This window comes from Acipenser ruthenus, chromosome 10, assembly GCF_902713425.1.
Source record: "Acipenser ruthenus chromosome 10, fAciRut3.2 maternal haplotype, whole genome shotgun sequence".
Lineage (NCBI taxonomy): Eukaryota > Metazoa > Chordata > Actinopteri > Acipenseriformes > Acipenseridae > Acipenser > Acipenser ruthenus.
Genome location: NC_081198.1, coordinates 48,650,679 through 48,670,078, shown reverse-complemented (window position 1 = coordinate 48,670,078; position 19,400 = coordinate 48,650,679). Strand labels below are relative to the sequence as shown.

The window sequence follows — 19,400 nt, the reverse complement described above, 5'->3', positions numbered from 1 at the left end:
TCTAGCATTATCAATAGAATATTGTTGAAATAATACTTACATAAAATGCCATCTGTATTGCATCCTGTTGTACTAAACACAATCTAGCAGTGACTGTGCCCAAAGAACCAAATGAACATACATTTAACAGTCTTAAACAGTGTTTATGAAGGGAAGAGGAGTTCAGACTGGCAAAGACAGGATGCAAGTAGCTATTCTCCATTGTTAATGGTACATCTGGATGGTACCGTCTATCTAGCTTCCCCTCCCCGAGGGATGGTAAGTCCATCTAGCTCTCCCCCTCTCACAGGGATGTTATTGTCCATATACAATAGCCCCCCCCCCCGCCCTCTAGGAATGGTATTGCCCATGTCCAGTAGCCCCCCCCCCCCCCCCCCCCGTCTAGGAATGGTATTGTCCATGTCCAATAGAAGCACCCCCCTCTAGTAATGGTATTGCCCATGTCCAGTAGCCCCTCCCCCCTCTAGGAATGGTATTGCCCATGTCCAGTAGCCCCTCCCCCCCTCTAGGAATGGTATTGCCCATGTCCAGCCCAGGCATGCTTCCACTTCAGGAATGGTTCAGTCTCTAATGCTGTGTCTCCACTGCCACTATACCTGTGCTCAGGCTCGTGATGAGTTTAATGGGATAGACAGCTTCTCCTTCCCTTATGAAAAAACTTAAAATTATATATATCTATATGAACAGCCACTTTACCCTATCAAAATATGTGTTATGAATATATAAATATAGAGCTCACATTTACAAATATGGTACTAAATATATTCAATTGAATAAAAAATGTGTTACTATATGGTGTAAGATATATGTATATTTATATTTAAGTATACAGCGCACAATACTGTAGACGATGTCACTTGGCCGCTTATTAACACTGATATATAGTTAGCTGCATTATTTATATAGATACTCTTCACTGCTAAGAATATGTCAAAATGTATGCTCCTCTACTGGACCACAATAATACTAAATGAGTTCTAGCAATCTCTATTGCCTCCCTTATAAAGGGTTCCCATAGTAAAAGCACAGCGAAGTGCAATAAAGCACAGAGAGGGATGGTAAAGCATAGGGAAGCATTGTAAAGCACAGAGAGGTATGGTAAAGCATAGGGAAGCATTGTAAAGCAGAGAGGTCTGGTAAAGCATAGAGAAGCATTGTAAAGCACAGAGAGGTATGGTAAAGCATAGGGAAGCATTGTAAAGCACAGAGAGGTATGGTAAAGCATAGGGAAGCATTGTAAAGCACAGAGAGGTATGGTAAAGCATAGGCAAGCATTGTAAAGCAGAGAGGTCTGGTAAAGCATAGGGAAGTATTGTAAAGCAGAGAGGTCTGGTAAAGCATAGGGAAGCATTGTAAAGCACAGAGAGGTATGGTAAAGCATAGGGAAGCATTGTAAAGCACAGAGAGGTCTGGTAAAGCATAGGGAAGCATTGTAAAGCACAGAGAGGTATGGTAAAGCATAGGGAAACATTGTAAAGCACAGAGAGGTCTGGTAAAGCATAGAGAAGCATTGTAAAGCGCAGAGAGGTATGGTAAAGCATAGGGAAGCATTGTAAAGCACAGAGAGGTATGGTAAAGCACAGGGAAGCATTGTAAAGCCCAGAGAGGTATGGTAAAGCACAGGGAAGCATTGTAAAGCTCAGAGAGGTATGGTAAAGCACAGGGAAGCATTGTAAAGCTCAGAGAGGTATGGTAAAGCACAGTACAGTGCAATCATGGGAAACCATGGGGGAAAACTGCAAAATGACCATGCAAATTTACTGTGGTAAACTTTCATAAGGGCTTCTCCTCTGCACAGGACTGTGAGTATAGTGCACTGGTCTGTGTGCATTGCCACTGTGCTGCAGGCTAGGCAGCACACATCCCTCAGTGACACCGAGACGCCTCCTATTGGACACAGAGGACTGTAAACATGAGGGACTTGAACCCGGGCCTGTCCAGAGACAGAGACCCCTCCCACTCTGTCTCCTTGATCCCTGAATTCACTAAGACATCAGATTCTAGCTCCCCCACTTCCCAACCTCACCATCCCCTACCCTTGCACAGGTTTGTCCCAATTCTGATTGGGCCGCGTCTCCAGGCCCCACCCCGCTCTTCCCCAGTGCTGCTGGTTCATATCCGCCTGTTCCCCTCTCCACTCTCCCTCTCCTTGATGCTCTTCTGGCCCCTCCTTGCCTTGCCGTCCTCCGGCTGGCTCAGTCCACAGGAGAGGCAGGCCAGCTCGAGCTGCTTGAGTGAGTCCAACGCCTCTGCCTTCGCACTGCGCAGCAGATCACCCTGCCCCTGGAGAGAGATGGAGAGAGACACAGGGTGAGACAGGGGATCACACTGCCCCTGGAGAGAGACGGAGAGAGACACAGGGTGAGACAGGGGATCATCCTGCCCCTGGAGAGAGACGGAGAGAGACACAGGGTGAGACAGGGGATCATCCTGCCCCTGGAGAGAGACGGAGAGAGACACAGGGTGAGACAGGGGATCATCCTGCCCCTGGAGAGAGACAGAGAGAGACACAGGGCGAGACAGGGGATCACCCTGCCCCCGAAGAGAGATGGAGAGAGACACAGGGTGAGACAGGGGATCATCCTGCCCCTGGAGAGAGACAGAGAGAGACACAGGGCGAGACAGGGGATCACCCTGCCCCCGAAGAGAGATGGAGAGAGACACAGGGTGAGACAGGGGATCACCCTGCCCCTGGAGAGAGACGGAGAGAGACACAGAGATACACAGGGTGAGAATAACATACTGGCACAACCGTCAAAGGACTGAGGACACCTGGGTCACCGTTACACAGGCACACACCACTATTGTCTTCACTCACAGTTTGAAAGTGGACCCTAATCCATCTACAGGATTGTCCATTGTTGTTTCTTCTTAGATCAATATAACAGGATTGCTAAATAGCAAAAAGACAAAGAGTTCCCAAAAATGTTTTACCCATTCTGGACCTCATCTCCCTCCCCTGCCTCCTTCCCCCTCTCCCTCCCCTCCCCCTCTCCCTCTCCCTCTCACCTTGAGCACAGTGATGTTCCATGCAAAGTTCTCCACTGCCTTGTGCAGCTTGCGTCCCTTCAGTCCTTCCTTGGCTCCCAGCCGGTGAAGATCCTCATGGAACTCCATCGCTGATGGAGAGGGAGAAATGAGAGAGGGAAGAGAGGACGAGAGCGGGCGATAGAGGGAGAGAGAAGGAAAGAGAGGAAGAGGGGGGGAGAGAGGGGGAGACAGAGAAGGAAAGAGAGACAGAAGTATTTCAATAGATATTTTCGTGCAGACTGAACTGCTCCCTCCCTCATCCACTAAGAGAAAGGGTGCTCCCTCCAGTCCAGGGCAGGCTTGTGGGGGAGATGCCATTGGAAAGTGAATTCAGTTTGCTAGCCTGGACAGTTATCTGCGCTGAATGAAAAGGAGAGCACTGCAGCAGTGAATGCCCCGCTTGCTTACCTGCTTTCTGCACCTGGGTGATCCTCTCATGAATGGAGTCTGCCGTCTCGAGCAGGAGCCGGTGTTCCTGGATCATCTGGAAACACAATGACACAGGGATCATCCCAGCAGTGTGTCACAGTCATTGAAGAGGACCGACCAAACCAGACACGACATCCCTTAGAACAGTTTCCCACGCTCACACGCTCATTGTGCAGTTTCCCCCATGCTTTTCCCATGGTTATACCATGCATTTACTGTACTCTGTTTTTGGTTTGCTTTGTTTTTTAATATGCTTTACCATACCTATCTGGGCTTTACCATGCTTGCACTAGGCTTTATTACACTGCTGCGCTTTCACTAGAAGGCTAGCAAATTGTCTGCACACTGGACTCCTGCCAGCACCTGGACGTTTAAAGGGGTTTTCAGTGACAACTCATCTGCTAATGTATATATTACTGGGGATCTGCAGTCCCATAACCGGGATGTTTTCAATCCCTCTCCCATAACCAGGCTCTTTTTACAAAGCATTAAGTAACAGCACAGCCTGTCAAATGTTTATTTATCTGCAGCCTACCCCGCTATCTCTTGTCATGCACACAGGACTGCAAGAGAAAGCTTTGCACCCCAGACACTGAGCTCCGAATGCTTTCTGTGCTGAACATCTTTAGCTGTCACTTGTGCTTATTCTACCCACAGATTTATCACTCAGGAGCCCCCATTCTCGGGCTCCCTGCTCCAGCACTGTCTGGAATGGATCTGTTAGCGTGGCTGCGAGCTACTTAAAAAGTTAAAGCACAAAACTTACATGTTATTGTTTTATTTTTAAAAAGAAATTACTTTCAGAACAGATTTGCTATGAGCAGGAAATGTGGATTAGTGATTAGAGTTGAGGCACTGGGAGGGAGGCAGTGTGGTCTAGTGCTTAGAGCTGAAGGACTGGGAGGAAGGCGGTGTGGTCTCGTGGTTAGAGCTGAGGGACTGGGAGGGATGGAGGCAGTGTGGTCTAGTACAGTTTGATATGTTTATTATTCTCTGTAGCTCAGCAAGAGGAATGTTAAAACAGGCTCCTTCAGTTTTCAAGTGGGTGTTTCAAGGAGTTAAAGGGCTTAAAAAAGCAACATTACCAAGAAAAGAGTGAGATGAATACAAGAGCGCGTGTGAGGCCTGCGTCTGAATCAGAGTCGTGATGGTCGTGTGTGTGGGGAGGGGGGAATGTTTCAGCAACACTGTACTCATGATTTAAACAGGTCTAAAGCAAGGGGTTACTGAGGGAGTGGCTGCAACGGCATGGCATCTCTGGCCATTGAAGAAACTGAGAGGCAAGGGCTGGACACAGACCGCTAACCTCACAGTTCAACACAAACGTCTTACCATTCAACTAAACAGCAAGCTCTGCAGTCGAGAAGTGAGCACAACCAAGAGATCCATTGCCAAGGGAGAGAGGTGGCCCTTGGCTTACCACAGTGCATTTGCTGTTTTCCCCATGCTTTCCCCATGGTTATACTATGCATTTACCATAGTTTACCATGGTTTGCAAGGCTTTTAAATTTGCTTTACTATACCTCTGTGCTTTCCAATGCTTATCTATACTTTACCATGCCTTCGCTGTGCTATGACGCTTTGCTGTGATTTTACTACGGGACACTTTTACAATGGGGGGGTCAAGGGGGGGTCTTACCGAGTCATAGGAGTGCAGCAGTTTGCGGGTGGCCTCAGGCAGGCTGCCCTGGGGCTCCAGATAGGGGTAGCTGTCCCTCACAGTGAGCGTGGCCCCCGGGGGCCCCTGTCCACTCTGCAGACGGGACGAGAGGCTCAGGATGCACTGCTTCAGGTTGGAGAGGAGGGACAGGCCACACAGCTCCTTGAAACACACCGTGGCGTTCTGCCCCAGAGAAACACAGAGACACACAGGCACTCAGACACTGCAGTACAAAGAAAAAACTGCAACTGCTCCATTATGAGGAGGCAGTGGGGTGTGGTTAGCAATACACACAAATGGATACAGAGCCCAGCAGATGGTAATTAAAACTAAGGAACATTAAGGTTGTTTCTTTTTACTGTCTGCAGTGTCATGTCTGTACAAAAGGTATTTGAACACTTCTTGCTATTACAAAATAAATTTTAAAAGGACTTTACAGTATTGAATAATAAGCAGCTCTGAGAACAGTAATCAGAATAACAACCTCCCTGTCGCTCCAAGTAGGAAACCTGCTGCTGAAAACAAACAGCCTGCTTTTTGCTGAAGCAGGAGCGCACAGAAGAGTAAAACAACTGAACAACACATCAACCCCCCCCCCCGGAATCTCATCCAACACCACCCCCCCAGGAATCTCATCCAACACCACCCCCCCAGGAATCTCATCCAACACCACCCCCCCAGGAATTTCACCCAACACCACCCCCCCAGAATCCCATCCAACACCACCCCCCCAGGAATCTCATCCAACACCACCCCCCCAGAATCCCATCCAACACCACCCCCCCAGGAATCTCATCCAACACCACCCCCCCAGGAATTTCACCCAACACCACCCCCCCCAGAATCCCATCCAACACCACCCCCCCAGGAATCTCACCCAACACCACCCCCCACCGGGAATCCAGCACCACACATGTCTCCGACTACGCCACCCCTGACCTGCATGTTCTCCCGTGTGTCGGTGGCCTCTCTCAGAGGAGTCCCAGCCAGCCGGAACACCTCGTCCAGCGCTCGGAGGCCGGTGCTGCGGAGCACCGTGTACTCCCGGGCTCGCCTGCCCTTGCGCACCGACAGTCCTCTCTTGTGAGCCTTGCCGCCGCCTCGCCGGTTGGTGATGGCCACGTGCACAAAGAGAGAGGCATGCTCCACGGGCTCCCCCGTAAAGGACAGCAGCGGCACGTGGCGGTACCCCGTCTGCAGGCACTGCATGGGGATGGTGTACTGCCCGATGAACTCATCCCCAATGCAATCGTCATCCAGGACCACCAGGCGCAGCAGAGCCAGCTCAGGAAGGTTCACCTGGGCACAGGAGACAGTCAGGAGTGCAATCACACACACACAGCAGCACAGTCACAGCTCACTTACAGAACATCGGCTAGGGAAGATTTCTAGTGAAAGCACCTGGAACTGGATTCTTCTTATTTTTATTCTTATTAGTAGTAGTGGTAATAATAACACCTGATTTATGGATTTCTGACCGGTAGTATTCACAGACCACCGATCTGCCACTGATACCCTGCCTCATTTTGAAACCCAGGAGTTGGGGACAAAACAACTTTATTATTATTAATATTATGATGATGATGATGATGATGATATTATTATTATGATGATGATGATGATGATGATGATGATGATGATGATGATGATATTATTATTATGATGATGATGATGATGATGATGATGATGATGATGATGGTGGTGATGGTAGTAGTAGCAGTATTATTATTATTATTATTATTATTATTATTATTATTATTATTATTATTATTATTATTTTATTATTCATGTTCATGCCCAGTGAGCGCACCTGAAAGTCAAAGCTCTCGTCGAACAGCGGGTCGTCCCCGTTCTGCGTGGCAGTGCGTGTTCTCTGCTCGACACAGTCGGCCGGGATGCCGTGGATCTCCACGCACACGTACGGGTCGATGACGTCACCCTTGGCGCAGGCACCGCGGGGCTTGGGGAAGTTCTGCCCGCTGATCACCTTGACCCTGAGGATCTGCGGCGGCACGCCTGGCACTGTGCCCATGGTGTTGGCGCTGAAGTAGGACACCTCCTCCCGCATCACCGCCGGCCGCAGCACGAAGCCGCAGCCCCCGTTCTGCTGGAACCAGCCTGTGTGCAGGTCCATCATGGGCCCCGGGGTCTGGTAGTTCATCGCAACCAGCTGGCAGCCGCACTTCCAGAAGTCCTGGGGGTTGGGGTTGCTGGAGTCCACCCGCATGGCGCTGGGCCGCACCCGCAACAGGAAGCGCTTGTTGTAGTTCACCAGCTCCTCCGGGCACTCATTAGCCAGGCGCCCTGCCTCCACCTCGCCCAGCGAGCACACCTCCCAGCCCGCACCGCACCCACCACCGTTACTCCTGCAGGAGTCATGGTCACGCCTGGGGGAGGAGCAATAGGAGCGCTGCCCGGATTTGCAGACAGCGATCAGGTCGGAGAGCTCTTTGCGGAGTTTCGTCAACTTGGGCTCCACTGCCGCCCCGTACTCTTCCTCAGCCTGCCTCCTCCCCAAGCCCTCCCCTCCTCCTCCCGCCTCCTCCTCCACCTCCTCCTCGTCCGTCACCTCCCCTTCCGAGGACTCTTGCTCAGCCGGCAGCTTCTTCCCCACCAGCAGCACCTTCCTCTTCAGCTTGTCGGGGGACAGCAGGTGGCCCGTGGCAGCGGCAGCAGCAGAGCCGTGGGTGTAGAGCTTGCTGCCGAAGACTTTCTTCAGGTGCTGGGCCACCACTTTTTGCTGGCGAGGGGAGCACCTGTTTCCCAGGCACAGCAGGAGAGGGTAGTCCGAGGACAGGAAGGCGTACTTGTTGATCACCTCCAGGGCGCTGCGCAAGGCCAAGGGGCTGGAGAGGCTCTGGCAGCCCCCAACGACGGGCTCGTTCTCCGGGCCATCCCCCACGTCCAGCTCCAGGCAGCGGCAGCCCATCCTCAGCGCCCGCACGAAGCCGGTGACATCGACGGGGCCCTGCAGCTGGTCCTCGATCAGGTAGGTGCGGTGCGAGGCGTTGACGTAGTAGTGCGACAGGGGCTGGCTCATGTCTTGGCACACGCACTTGTGCTCGGGGTCAAAGATGGCGCACTCGGGGGACAGCAGGTAGCGCGTGAAGCCGTCCACGCCCAGCACTCCCCGGCTGCGCCCCTCCTCAGAGGGCTCGAAGCGGTTGATGATGTCCAGGCAGCTCTCCGGGGTGACCTGGGTCAGCCCTTGCTCTGCCTCCAGAAAGAGCTGCAGGTCCTGGGCATCCAGGCACTCCTTGTCCTTGGAGATCTGCACCAGCAGAAAGTAGACCTCGGGCCGCGTGCATAGCTCGCAGTAAGCCTCCTGGAACTCCTCCTCTGTCACGCGCGTCGTCAGCTTCTCCTTGCTGCGCTGGAGCTCCTTGAACTTCAGCCGCACCTGGACAGGGTGAGGAGAAGCAGCACGTTAGGTGTCATAGTTATAATGTGGTATAGGGTGTTATATAAGCTGATTCCCACTCCACTAGAGCTTAGAGCGGCTATCCACAGGCTTTACAGCCCCTTGAGTGGGTGAAAATCAACTTTTTTTAGTATAATAATTAAAAGTAGAGTGAATTTTAACACAACGTCATTTCCATCTGATATTTATATAAATTAGCATTAATGAGCGTTACATTGATGTACAATGTTTCAGCCTGTATTCCCTGGTTTCTTCCCCAGTCCCTCTCCAGCCTCCCCCAGTCTCTCCCCTGCTTCTCCCCAGCCTCCCCCTCTCCTGGCGGGTACCTTGGTCTCTTTTATCCCGGGGCACAGCCTCCGAATGCAGTCGACAGCAATGTCCTCGGGCATGATCCCGTTCCCGTCCTCGTCATTCCTGCAGAACTCTGCGGAGAGCCAGGCGGCACGGATGGAGTTGGCCGGGCCGCCCTCCAGCTCCTCGGGGTTCTGATTCTGGTGGGAGAGGAGGTAGCGCAGCCCTGTCACCCAGATGTTGGCCACGTCGGCAGTGTTGGCCACCAGGTCCAGGGACTCGTAGCCCTCCCCGTGGACGATGGAGAAGGCCGCCTCCTCGGGCAGCTGCTCGGCAGGGCCGTTGTGCCGGAAGGTCTCGGTGTTCTTGCCAGTCCGCACCTCCCTCACCGCGCTGATGTCCAGCCGGGCTCGCTCGGGGTCCTTCTTGGAGGGCTCCCAGCGCAGGCACTGCAGGTCAGCCTCCAGCGTGAAGAAGCGGCTGTACACCCGCGAGTTGGGACGCACTTTCTTGAGCTCGCAGCCCCCCTGCATGAAGCTGAGGCAGTCAGCCGCACTGCTGATCTTCTTCTCCGAGGGCATGCTGCTGAAGGACACCATCTTCTTGCGCCCGGACGGCTTCTGGTTCGAGGGGTCCTGCAAGGGGCAGAGGGAGAGAGAGAGAAGGGGGGAGAGCTCAGTGTTTTGTAAGTGTTTTGTAGAGGTTTACCTCTTACTTCTGGGACAGTCTTGTAAACAAGTATTACACAGCTGTGACTGAAGGAGTTAAAACTGCAGGGAACACAATCATGGCATTATAAAGACATTGAGAAAGATTTTTTTTTTATCTAAACAGCCACCAATGTTCTTTTTAGTACTACAATACTATACACCTTAACAGCTCAATTCCAAATTTCACGAACAGCAGCACACTAGCACAGAACGGAGCAGAGAGGTCATTATCCTAGAGGCTTCTTACAGCTGATACATTCAACAAAACATTTAAAACATGTTAACCACAACACAGTGTTGAGAGTGTATTTCTTCCTCTTTGTATGAGAGACCTCCTGACACAGTAAAGAGAGACACTCTCCACAAGACGAAGTGGCCACCGAACACAGGAAAATACAGAAAAAAACACATTTAAAAAAGGTCTTTGAACACACACTCAATCAATAACTGACCTCAACCTCTTCTGGGATACTTAAATAAAACAACCAAATACTGTCTCTAATGCAAGAACAAATTGCAGGGCTGTGTGATTGGAGCACTTAGGCTGTACATTCAATACAGTCTAGTATAGAGAACTCAGTACTATGGATCTGAGAGCCAGCACATTCAATACAGTCTAGTATAGAGAACTCAGTACTATGGATCTGAGAGCCAGCACATTCAATACAGTCTAGTATAGAGAACTCAGTACTGTGGATCTGAGAGCCAGCACATTCAATACACTCTAGTCTGAGAGCTAAATACGAGTCCTGAAAGTGAAGCTTCAATAATCATATTAATATCAAGAGTCTGGCAGCCCTGAGTCACATTTCGTGCACAGTAGCCGTGCTGAAGGGATGCACAGGTACTGCTGGGGTGATGACCTGGGGCAGGCTGCTGCATTAGAGACGGGCTGGATCTGCACTGCTCAATCCCCTCTTCCTCCCTCTCCCTCTCCTCTCTCCCCATCTCCCCTGTTCAGTCCCCTCTTCCTCCTTCTTCCTCTCCTCTCCTCTCTCCCCTCCACTCTCCTTGCTCTCATCTCTGTCTCCCTTCTTCTCTGAAGATGCCTGATTGCATGGGCTCTGACCCCACACCTGTCTCTCATGCCCTGTGCACACTGCTGCAGTATGACTTCCATTGTTCAGCTAAAAGCTTCTCAAGCGTGAGCCTCCTCAGACAAGGCAGGTCTCTGAATTTCAGAGTTCAGCAGGCTTCCTGTCACTGGTCTCACTGGTCACAGCTGTTCTAGTGTGATTGCTGGACTCTTCCCCCATAGAGACAGCGCTCTGAATTTTTCAATCCCCCAGCTCTCTGCTAACCACTGCCTGAGGGATTAGACCTTGTTATATTGTTATAAGCCCAGAGGGGTTCAGAAAGGCTTCAATACGGGAACGTCATCACTCTGTCAATATTGTGAGCATGTGTTATCAACTCTCTCCAGCAAGCTTAGTAAATGGGCTGCAGGGTTTCGACCAGTTATTTCAGTGCAGTTAGATTTGTTTTGTAAATAGTAGCTCGAGTCACAGTGTATGCCTCACACACCGTTGAATACAGTGAAGTGTAGGAAGCCACAGAAACTGTACACTTCCCACATTGACACTGCAGTCACAGATAAACTGCAGCTGCAGTGCAGTCCAGTTAAACTGCTTCTGATTACAGCTCGTGACCCTCTTTCCAACGTGCAGCCCCTTCACGCCAGTTTAACTGCAGTCAGCTATCATCAGGTGCCCTGCTGAATCTAAAAACCACAAAAAGAGAATCGCCGCTCTTCTAATTGAGCAGGATGACATTTCTGTTGCTGAGACGCGACATTTAATTAAGCAGGAGTCAGAAGGTCACTGTAACACTCATCAGCATCATCGCACTACCGGTTAGCAGCGAGTGCTGACATTCAACAGCGATGAAGCAGCCAGCGCACAGGCCCGTTTAACCAGTGCTCTGCCAGGTCCACCACAGCGGGGTCAGCTAGTCCTTGCTACAATGTAACCATGTGCTGCCGTTTAGAAATGCACTTTGTTTGTTGCAGTTTTAAAGATTGTATTTTTCTAAGAGTCCTATATAGTAAGCAGCCATGCTTGCAGTTTGCTGGCAAAACTCGTGGTTCCGTGGGCCAGTTAAAGAGCCCGCACTGGGGCTCAAAGCTAGAGACGCAATACATAAAACATCAAACATATTTACATGAACTGCTGGCACCTTGTGCTCCTAGTCGCACCTTGAGACCAGTGAATGCTGAACTTTCGGTCGTCCCTTGAAGTCGTCTAAAATAGTAGCTCTGCTCCTTGCTTTTGAAACTCTGTCCCACATCATATCAGAAATGCTGGAACAGTCAGATCTTTTTAATCAAATTTTAAATCATATTTGGCCAATGGCATTTTTATTGCAAAGCGTCCTGGGATACTCCGTATGCAGAATGCTATATAAAAGTAGACTGTATTGTGTTGTATGTATAACATCACCACGGATGATTTGAGGGTATTTGAAGGGGTATTTGAAACATTTAAATAGAGGTGTGCTTCAGAGTAACAGCGAGCTAGATTTGTGTGTGTGTGTGTGAGAGACAGCTTTCCTAATGATGCAGAGTTTTTAAATACACCCCGATCTTCATGGGGAGATTGGGATGTATTTTTTACATTTGCTAGCAGCGTGTGCGCTTCAGATTTCACTGCAGATTTCAAAAGAATCGCAACCAGCGAACTTCACCAGCTACACTTTCTGCATAAACGCCTGGAGAAACAATTTACATGTAATCAACATAAATCACGTTAAAAACAACGGCCAGTTTAGCAAGCTTTGCCTCTGGTGCCCTTTGCAAATATCAAATGTGTTTTTAATTGTGTTGCTCTCAAGCAGCTCAGAGAAGATGCGGCCAATATTGGATCTGAGGGCTTCAAGTCATCCAATTAAAATAAAGCAGCCGGGAGAAACAGCTGAGAGGTGCCATGTTTGAAAACTCCATAGAAAGAGCTGTGATTAGACTTACCCTCCAGAGGCTGGGACCACAGGTTAACTGCACAATGACAGGCTTGTGCTAACTGAATATTCCACTAAACATGCAAAGGATCAAATCGCACAACTTGCAGTGCAGGAAGCAATTCAAACACGGACTGAGAAACAGCGGCTCTTCTTTAGAATAAAATCATTCCATGTTTGTGCAGTCTGTGTTATTAAAACATGATCTGAATACGGGGCTCCCATTCGCAGGTTCGAATCCAGGCTATATCATTGCCGACCGTGACCGGGGGTTCCGCCCAGGTAGGGAGGGATTAGGTCGGCAGGGGAATCCACGGCTCACCGCACACCAGTGACCCCTGTGGCTGATAGGGCGCCTGTGGGTCTGCAGCGGAGCCATTCAGATCTGTGTTGTCCTCTGGCACGATAGGTCTGGTGGATCCGCAGTGCGAAAAATGACGGATTGGCAGGAACACGTTTCGGAGGACGCGTGTTTCAGCCTCCGTTTCCCGAGACGCCGGGGGGTTGCAGCGGTGAACCAGGATTAAAACAATAATTGAGCATTCCAAATTGGGGAGAAAACCGGGGTAAAAAACATTGGCGACGACTAAATTTAAAAAAATAAAATAAAAACATGACCTGAAGACTGGTGTCTGCCTACCAGCACCTCTTCATTCACAGACACTAAACTGATTGTACTGTACCTGTCACACAGACAGACACACAGTACAATAACGCACATTAAGGTTGGTTCTCAATGGTCCTGACAGCACCGACAGATCCACAGTCAGTCAGTCTCCTGGCTCGCAGTGCTGAGGGTGATTGCTTGGGGGCTCACAGCCGCACTCTCTCTCATCCTCCATCACCCGCCGGCTCACCCACCCCACATCCCCGCAGGATCATCACTTCTGTTCATCTGCCCTTTCTTTCTTTCTTTCTTTCTTTCTTTCTTTCTTTCTTTCTTTCTTTCTTTCAGTTGTGCTCAACACCATTGTTACTCATTTATATTGGGATTTCCATCCTGAGATTAATAGATTGATAGTGGGAAGCTATAGCTACAAGACTATTTGTATTCCGCCTTCTAACACCAATGAACGTGTGAGTGGAACGGCACCATGGGGCCAGTGGGAGCCAGGGCCATGCTGTCTTACAACTGCTTGCGTGGTATAAAGGTCCACCTTTGTACCAAACAGATCTATCTAAAGCTATTGTCATGCGAGTGCAGCACGTGCAGTTCTTCCTCAACAACGATAGCTAGAGAGTGTTTGGGATATCCCAGCCTGACAGGATAGGGGGCACTGCAGGTACCTCAAAAGGACTGGATGGGGGCACTGTGGCAGGGTTAACAGGACCCTTGAACCAAGCCAAGCCCCCTTCAAACGTAGCCAGCTGAACCTAGCTGCACCAACCCCAGTGATTCATTGAGAGACATGTAAGCAGACATGCAGTACAGTAGAACCCTACTTAACCAAAGAAGAAGACTCAGACTCCCATAAAGGATTGAGCTATGAAGAGAGGGTGAGGGAAATGAACATAATTACCCGAACATAAAACAGAAAACAATCAATGGGAATATAATGGAGTCTTAAAAGGAGTTGACAAAGTGACAAGGATCAATCAGCTACTAGGAACCGGACGAGCACTGATGGGCCGAACAGCCTCCTCTCGTTTGTACTTATGTTCTTATTTTGGCCACTGTGTACCACCAGGGGGCCCTGTGTGCTTGCTGTTCTCTTCCCATTAGAATTACAAATAAATAAAAACATTTTTACAGGGGAGGAGAATCCTGCAGTTCTGGGTTTTGCACAAATGGTATAAAACCAACTAGAAACTCCACTGTGTCCTACTGAGCCCTTCACTGACCTGTCATTGCATTTCCGTCCTGCAGTGAGGGAAGGCTATACTGTCTGCACAGACAATGCACTTAGGACTCTATAGATTGGTGTTTAGGGCTGACAGCACTGTGGTTTACAGTGCCCGGGCAGGCAGGGTGACTGTAATTGATTCGTGATGTATTGCTTCACACCACTGGCAGGGCCTCTTTTGAAATGGCAGCCTGACTCATCACTGGGCTATGATTACGGAGCCTCCAGGCACATCTTTATGCAGGATGAGGGACATGCTATCATGAGTCATGAATGATGAGGCCAAGGAGCTGAACGGTTAGCTGTTATACAGCTGGGGCTCCAGACTGAAGAGAGCTGTAGAAGGGGTATGAGTGTGTCTGCTTGACTAGGCAGTGAGTTTCTGTATCTCAGACTGCATGCCTCACATCCCTGAACATAGCTGTCAATCAGCACGCCTATTGCTGGAAACGACACCAGATCTTCACACAGTTTACCACGGTACATCTGCATAGTAAGCTTGCAGTTTTCCCATGCTTTTCCCATGGTTATACTATGCATTCACCATGCCATGTTTTTACAAAATCTCCACCATAATTCCCTGGGCTCTACAGTGCTTACCTATGCTGTATCATGCTTTCACTATGATTTATTACGATTTGCTCTGCTTTTACTATGAGAAACGTTTCTAAGGGAGGAAGCGAGCCCAGTGGTTTAATCTGTGTTGAGTGCACTCCGCAGCATTGGGACTCACTTCTTCAAGTGGTTACTGAGCCCTGTGAAGCACAGCTGGGAACAAAAATGAGCAGCGCAGAGACACAACCACACGCTCACACTCACACATACACACAGAGCTCACTCACACACACACAGGCACATACCCCACTGGGTACAGAGAATGGGAGGGGGTGCAGGGCGAGGTCAGTGCTTTTACTTTTAGTTCGGCTTCTTCCCACATTAGAAAGACTTTAATCAAAGCTGGTGAGCAGCCAAAGGGCCAGTGGGTAACACACACACATTGACATACACACTCACACAACAATACACATACCCCCACACACTCACACAACAATGCACACACAAACACTGGCACACACTAACACAACAATATACACACATACTCACACAACAATACACACACACACCAACACACTAATATTCGCACACACAGAGACTCACAGACGCACACCAATACACAGACACACACCCATCACAGTGAGATCTTGACAGAGCCCAGCCCAAGGCAGCTCAGTTCTGTGTGGGGATCACTCTATATGGCCTGGTCCTGCCCCCCCCCCTCCATTTCAGAGAATTCTGAAGGACTGCTTACCGTGATGAGCCATGTTTTACAGGACCTCTCTCCCCTTGGTTATGTGTGCTCCACCGTGCTTCCACTACAGTGTGTCTTTCCTGTGCTCTACCACACGTCCTCATGAGTGAAATAACCAAAGCACTTCGTGTGCGTTCATGCAATATTCATAACATAACAAGTACAATGCACGCAACAATAAAGTATGTTTAAGCCGAAATTCAACAGCTGAATTCTGGGAATTCTTACTCTCTTTAGATCCACATCTTGTACCAGCACCGCTGTGTAAATAATTGCTAGACAGGAACATTGCGATTTGCCTGGTCATTCTGTCATTGGATTTGATTAACAAGATTACAAACTGAGAGCCGGTAAAAACATTATTCACACTGCAGTGTTGATATTAGATAACTAATGAAATGCTTATTCACCACACTCAATACAATCCCAGCCTCAGCAGAGTCTCACACTTCAGTTCACAATTCTACCACCCTTCTAAAAATGAAGAACTCAACTCCTCTGCCTGCAAATACATAACATACAGTACTGTCCTGTTCTGTAAATACCAGAGACTGAGGGTTGGTTAGAGCAGTTTCTATGACAACAGGGCAGAAGAGCACAGCAAACAACGAGACAGGTTCCCAAGAGGCTGAGCAGATAATCAGGGTTCAGATCATCAAGGGTTACTGTATAGAAGCCGAGGCCCTCACTCTAACCACTAAGCCACACTGACCCGCCTCAGAGAGTATTAAAAGAGCCCTCTCTGAAGAATGTGAATATTTGCTGAGAGTATTCCACACGGAGCACCACACTCTTCTGGCAATGAGCTGCCAGGCCATGTGGAATACCACAGGGGTCTGTCAGTGTGCTACACCCAGCCCTCAGACCCCTGGCAGGGGCACTGCATCACAGCTCCCTGGGAATGTAGCAGAACAACAAAACAAAAGGGCTCGTCCCTCCCCAGCACAACCCCTGTAATGGAATCTGTATTCTCAGTGGGGGCTATAACTTGAGTGTTATATTCTGTAGTCCTTGTCAAAACGCTTTCTTACTAAGTTTCTTTGAAGTTTTCTTCAAGTCTCTCTAAGCACCAGCTAACCAATCAGACATTTAAAATGAGTGCTCCCATTCTACCACACGGGTGGGCTTACATGTGTTACATGAAAAATACAGACAGAGGGGAGCAGGGAAAGAGGGAGAGAGTATCATCCCGAAGTGTAGCTTGTAAAAGCCCATTCTTCTTTAACAGCCAGCTAGCCTTTCATTCATTTGACACGAGTCTCCACTTTCTGAAATCATTTCCTTCGATTTGACGCTACAGCGGTGTGAGTGTGGGTCTGTGTGTTTGAGATAAGCCAGGCTCTTTTCATGATGTAATGATGTCAGGGGAGTCAGGCTGGACTCACAGGGCAGAGCAATACTCTCTGCGCTCAGCACACACACACACACACACACATGTTTGTATTCCTATATTTGTGGGGACTTCTCATTGACTCTCACTATATTTTATGTACTATTTCTAACTCCAGTCAACAACAAACTAAATATACAGATGTGCAGTGATCAAGAACAGATGTGCAGTGATCAAGAACAGATATGCAGTGATAAGAACAGATATGCAGTGATAAGAACAGATATGCAGTGATAAGAACAGATGTGCAGTGATAAGAACAGATATGCAGTGATAAGAACAGATATGCACAGGTTTTCTGTGTCATTGAGCTCTGCAATGTCACAGGGAGAGGCTGCAGGCTGTCGGGATCACGAGAGGTTGTCAGCTGGAGCTCCAACCACAGGAGGCTCAGAGCTGAGTTGAGGACAGACCCAGCCTGACCAGAGTGACCAGTCCAGGATCATCACTGCCCACACCCCACACCGCAGGCTGCTCGCGGGTCCAGAGTGACCAGTCCAGGATCATCACTGCCCACACCCCACACCGCAGGCTGCTCGCGGGTCCAGAGTGACCAGTCCAGGATCATCACTGCCCACACCCCACACCGCAGGCTGCTCACAGGTCCCTAGCAGGTCTGTAGCCGTGTCATCAACACATAACAACAGCTCTACACTGCAGCAGGGCAACGCCTGTACGACACTGATCCAGAAAGCAGCCAGCGCGCTGCTTGGGGGATGGGCTGGGTCATAGAGACACTGAGCAGAGCTGGTAACTGTGGTGCATGAGGAGTGGAATGCCATTCCTCTATCGAGTGCTTCAGTGTCGTGCAGTCAGATGTGCATAAGGAGGACAGACCCTATCTTGGCTGAGTGTTTTGCTTCTTTAAAATCAGTAAAGACTTTTACAATAGGGCACTAGGGGCTCATTCTGTAGTGTTATTAAGTGAGTTTTACTTTCTCTTGTGTGATAAACATGAGATCGAACTACCGGAGCTGCTTTTACCGGTAAGAATGTTTGTGCAAAATGTGACGTACAGTGCGGCTGGCTGGACAGACAGACACATGTTTGTTTTCACCTGTATAAAAATAGACAAGGAATTGGATGCTTTTCTGAAGGGCTTGTTTCTCCACTGCAGTGCAGGAGCCTGGATGTCAATCACAAAGCCCAGCTATGAGCATTTCAAATGTCACCATTATTCTGAATGAGAAAATGATCAAACTGGCTGAAAGGAGGTCACTTTGGACTGTCAGTCACGTCTAATTAATCGTGCTGGGTTGTATTCCACCCCCACGACCTCAGCAGCTCTACAGGAATTCACTAAGTAATCCAAAAACCACTAATGCAGATAAGCACTCAATTATAACAGATTGTATTGATGACAATATAAAAAACATGCACATTTTCTACATGAATACTGTAGTCGGGTTCATTGGAAAAAAAAACAAAGGGTACAGGATCTTATAACTAAAGAAGAAGGATTGCATTTTTGTTTATAGAATTTATTTTTTGCCACAAAATTATTATTATTTCATACAATTCATTATTTGAAAGCTGTCTAATTCTCTCATGTCAGACAAATGAACCCTATGTGCAGTGTATAACACACTGTAGAATACTTCTATAGAATACTACAGTTTTTCTGGGTAATTTTCTATTTAGTCCTACACACCTGATTGTAAAAGTTTGCTGAGTAAATCAAAAATCCATTACACAAAAATCCACTGCCCAAGTTTTGAAAATCAGGAGCTACAGTATGTCATTTGTACACTGGCTCCATTTGCCGAGTGGACAGATAGACGCGTCTTTATATTCAGCTGCAGCTTTAACCGGCACAAGCAGGGACGAAAATCGCCTTTTAAGGGATGCTGAACTGTATCTCTATCACGCGCACACACACACACACACACACACACACACACACACACACACAGAGCGCTCATTAGTGCTCACAGCGGCTTCACCACTGGGCCCGGAAGAGCAAGAGTTCAAAATCTGATCTAGACATCCTCTGAAAACAGGCTTCAAAACAATAACAGCACAAATTGGGTTTATACAGCATCCTTACTGTACACTCCCAAGCACAAAATACAGACCTGAGGGACTGGGCAGTGTGTTCTAGTGGTTAAAGCTGAGAGACTGGGAGGGACTGAGGCAGTGTGGTCTAGTGCTTAAAGCTGAGAGACTGGGTGTGGTCTAGTGATTAGAGCTGAGAGACTGGGAGGGACTGGGCAGTGTGGTCTAGTGGTTAAAGCTGAGAGACTGGGAGGGACTGGGCAGTGTGGTCTAGTGGTTAAAGCTGAGAGACTGGGAGGGACTGAGGCAGTGTGGTCTAGTGATTAGAGCTGAGGGACTAGGAGGGACTGAGGCAGTGTGGTCTAGTGG

General features: G+C 49.0%; 1 protein-coding gene across 1 annotated transcript in view; it reads right to left on the bottom strand.

Moving 5' to 3' along the window:
• Positions 1-517: 517 nt before the first annotated feature.
• The window catches only part of LOC117403748 (inactive phospholipase C-like protein 1), a 43,057-nt gene continuing 24,174 nt past the window's right edge, over positions 518-19,400 (bottom strand). Inside the window, exons 2-8 of the mRNA XM_034006131.3 lie at positions 8,867-9,466; positions 6,930-8,519; positions 6,059-6,418; positions 5,099-5,302; positions 3,439-3,514; positions 3,010-3,119; positions 518-2,283 (exon numbers count right to left, since the gene is read on the bottom strand). Coding sequence (XP_033862022.3) covers positions 2,113-2,283; positions 3,010-3,119; positions 3,439-3,514; positions 5,099-5,302; positions 6,059-6,418; positions 6,930-8,519; positions 8,867-9,466 — 3,111 coding nt within the window. The 3' untranslated portion in view covers positions 518-2,112. The remainder of the gene's footprint in view (positions 2,284-3,009; positions 3,120-3,438; positions 3,515-5,098; positions 5,303-6,058; positions 6,419-6,929; positions 8,520-8,866; positions 9,467-19,400) is intronic.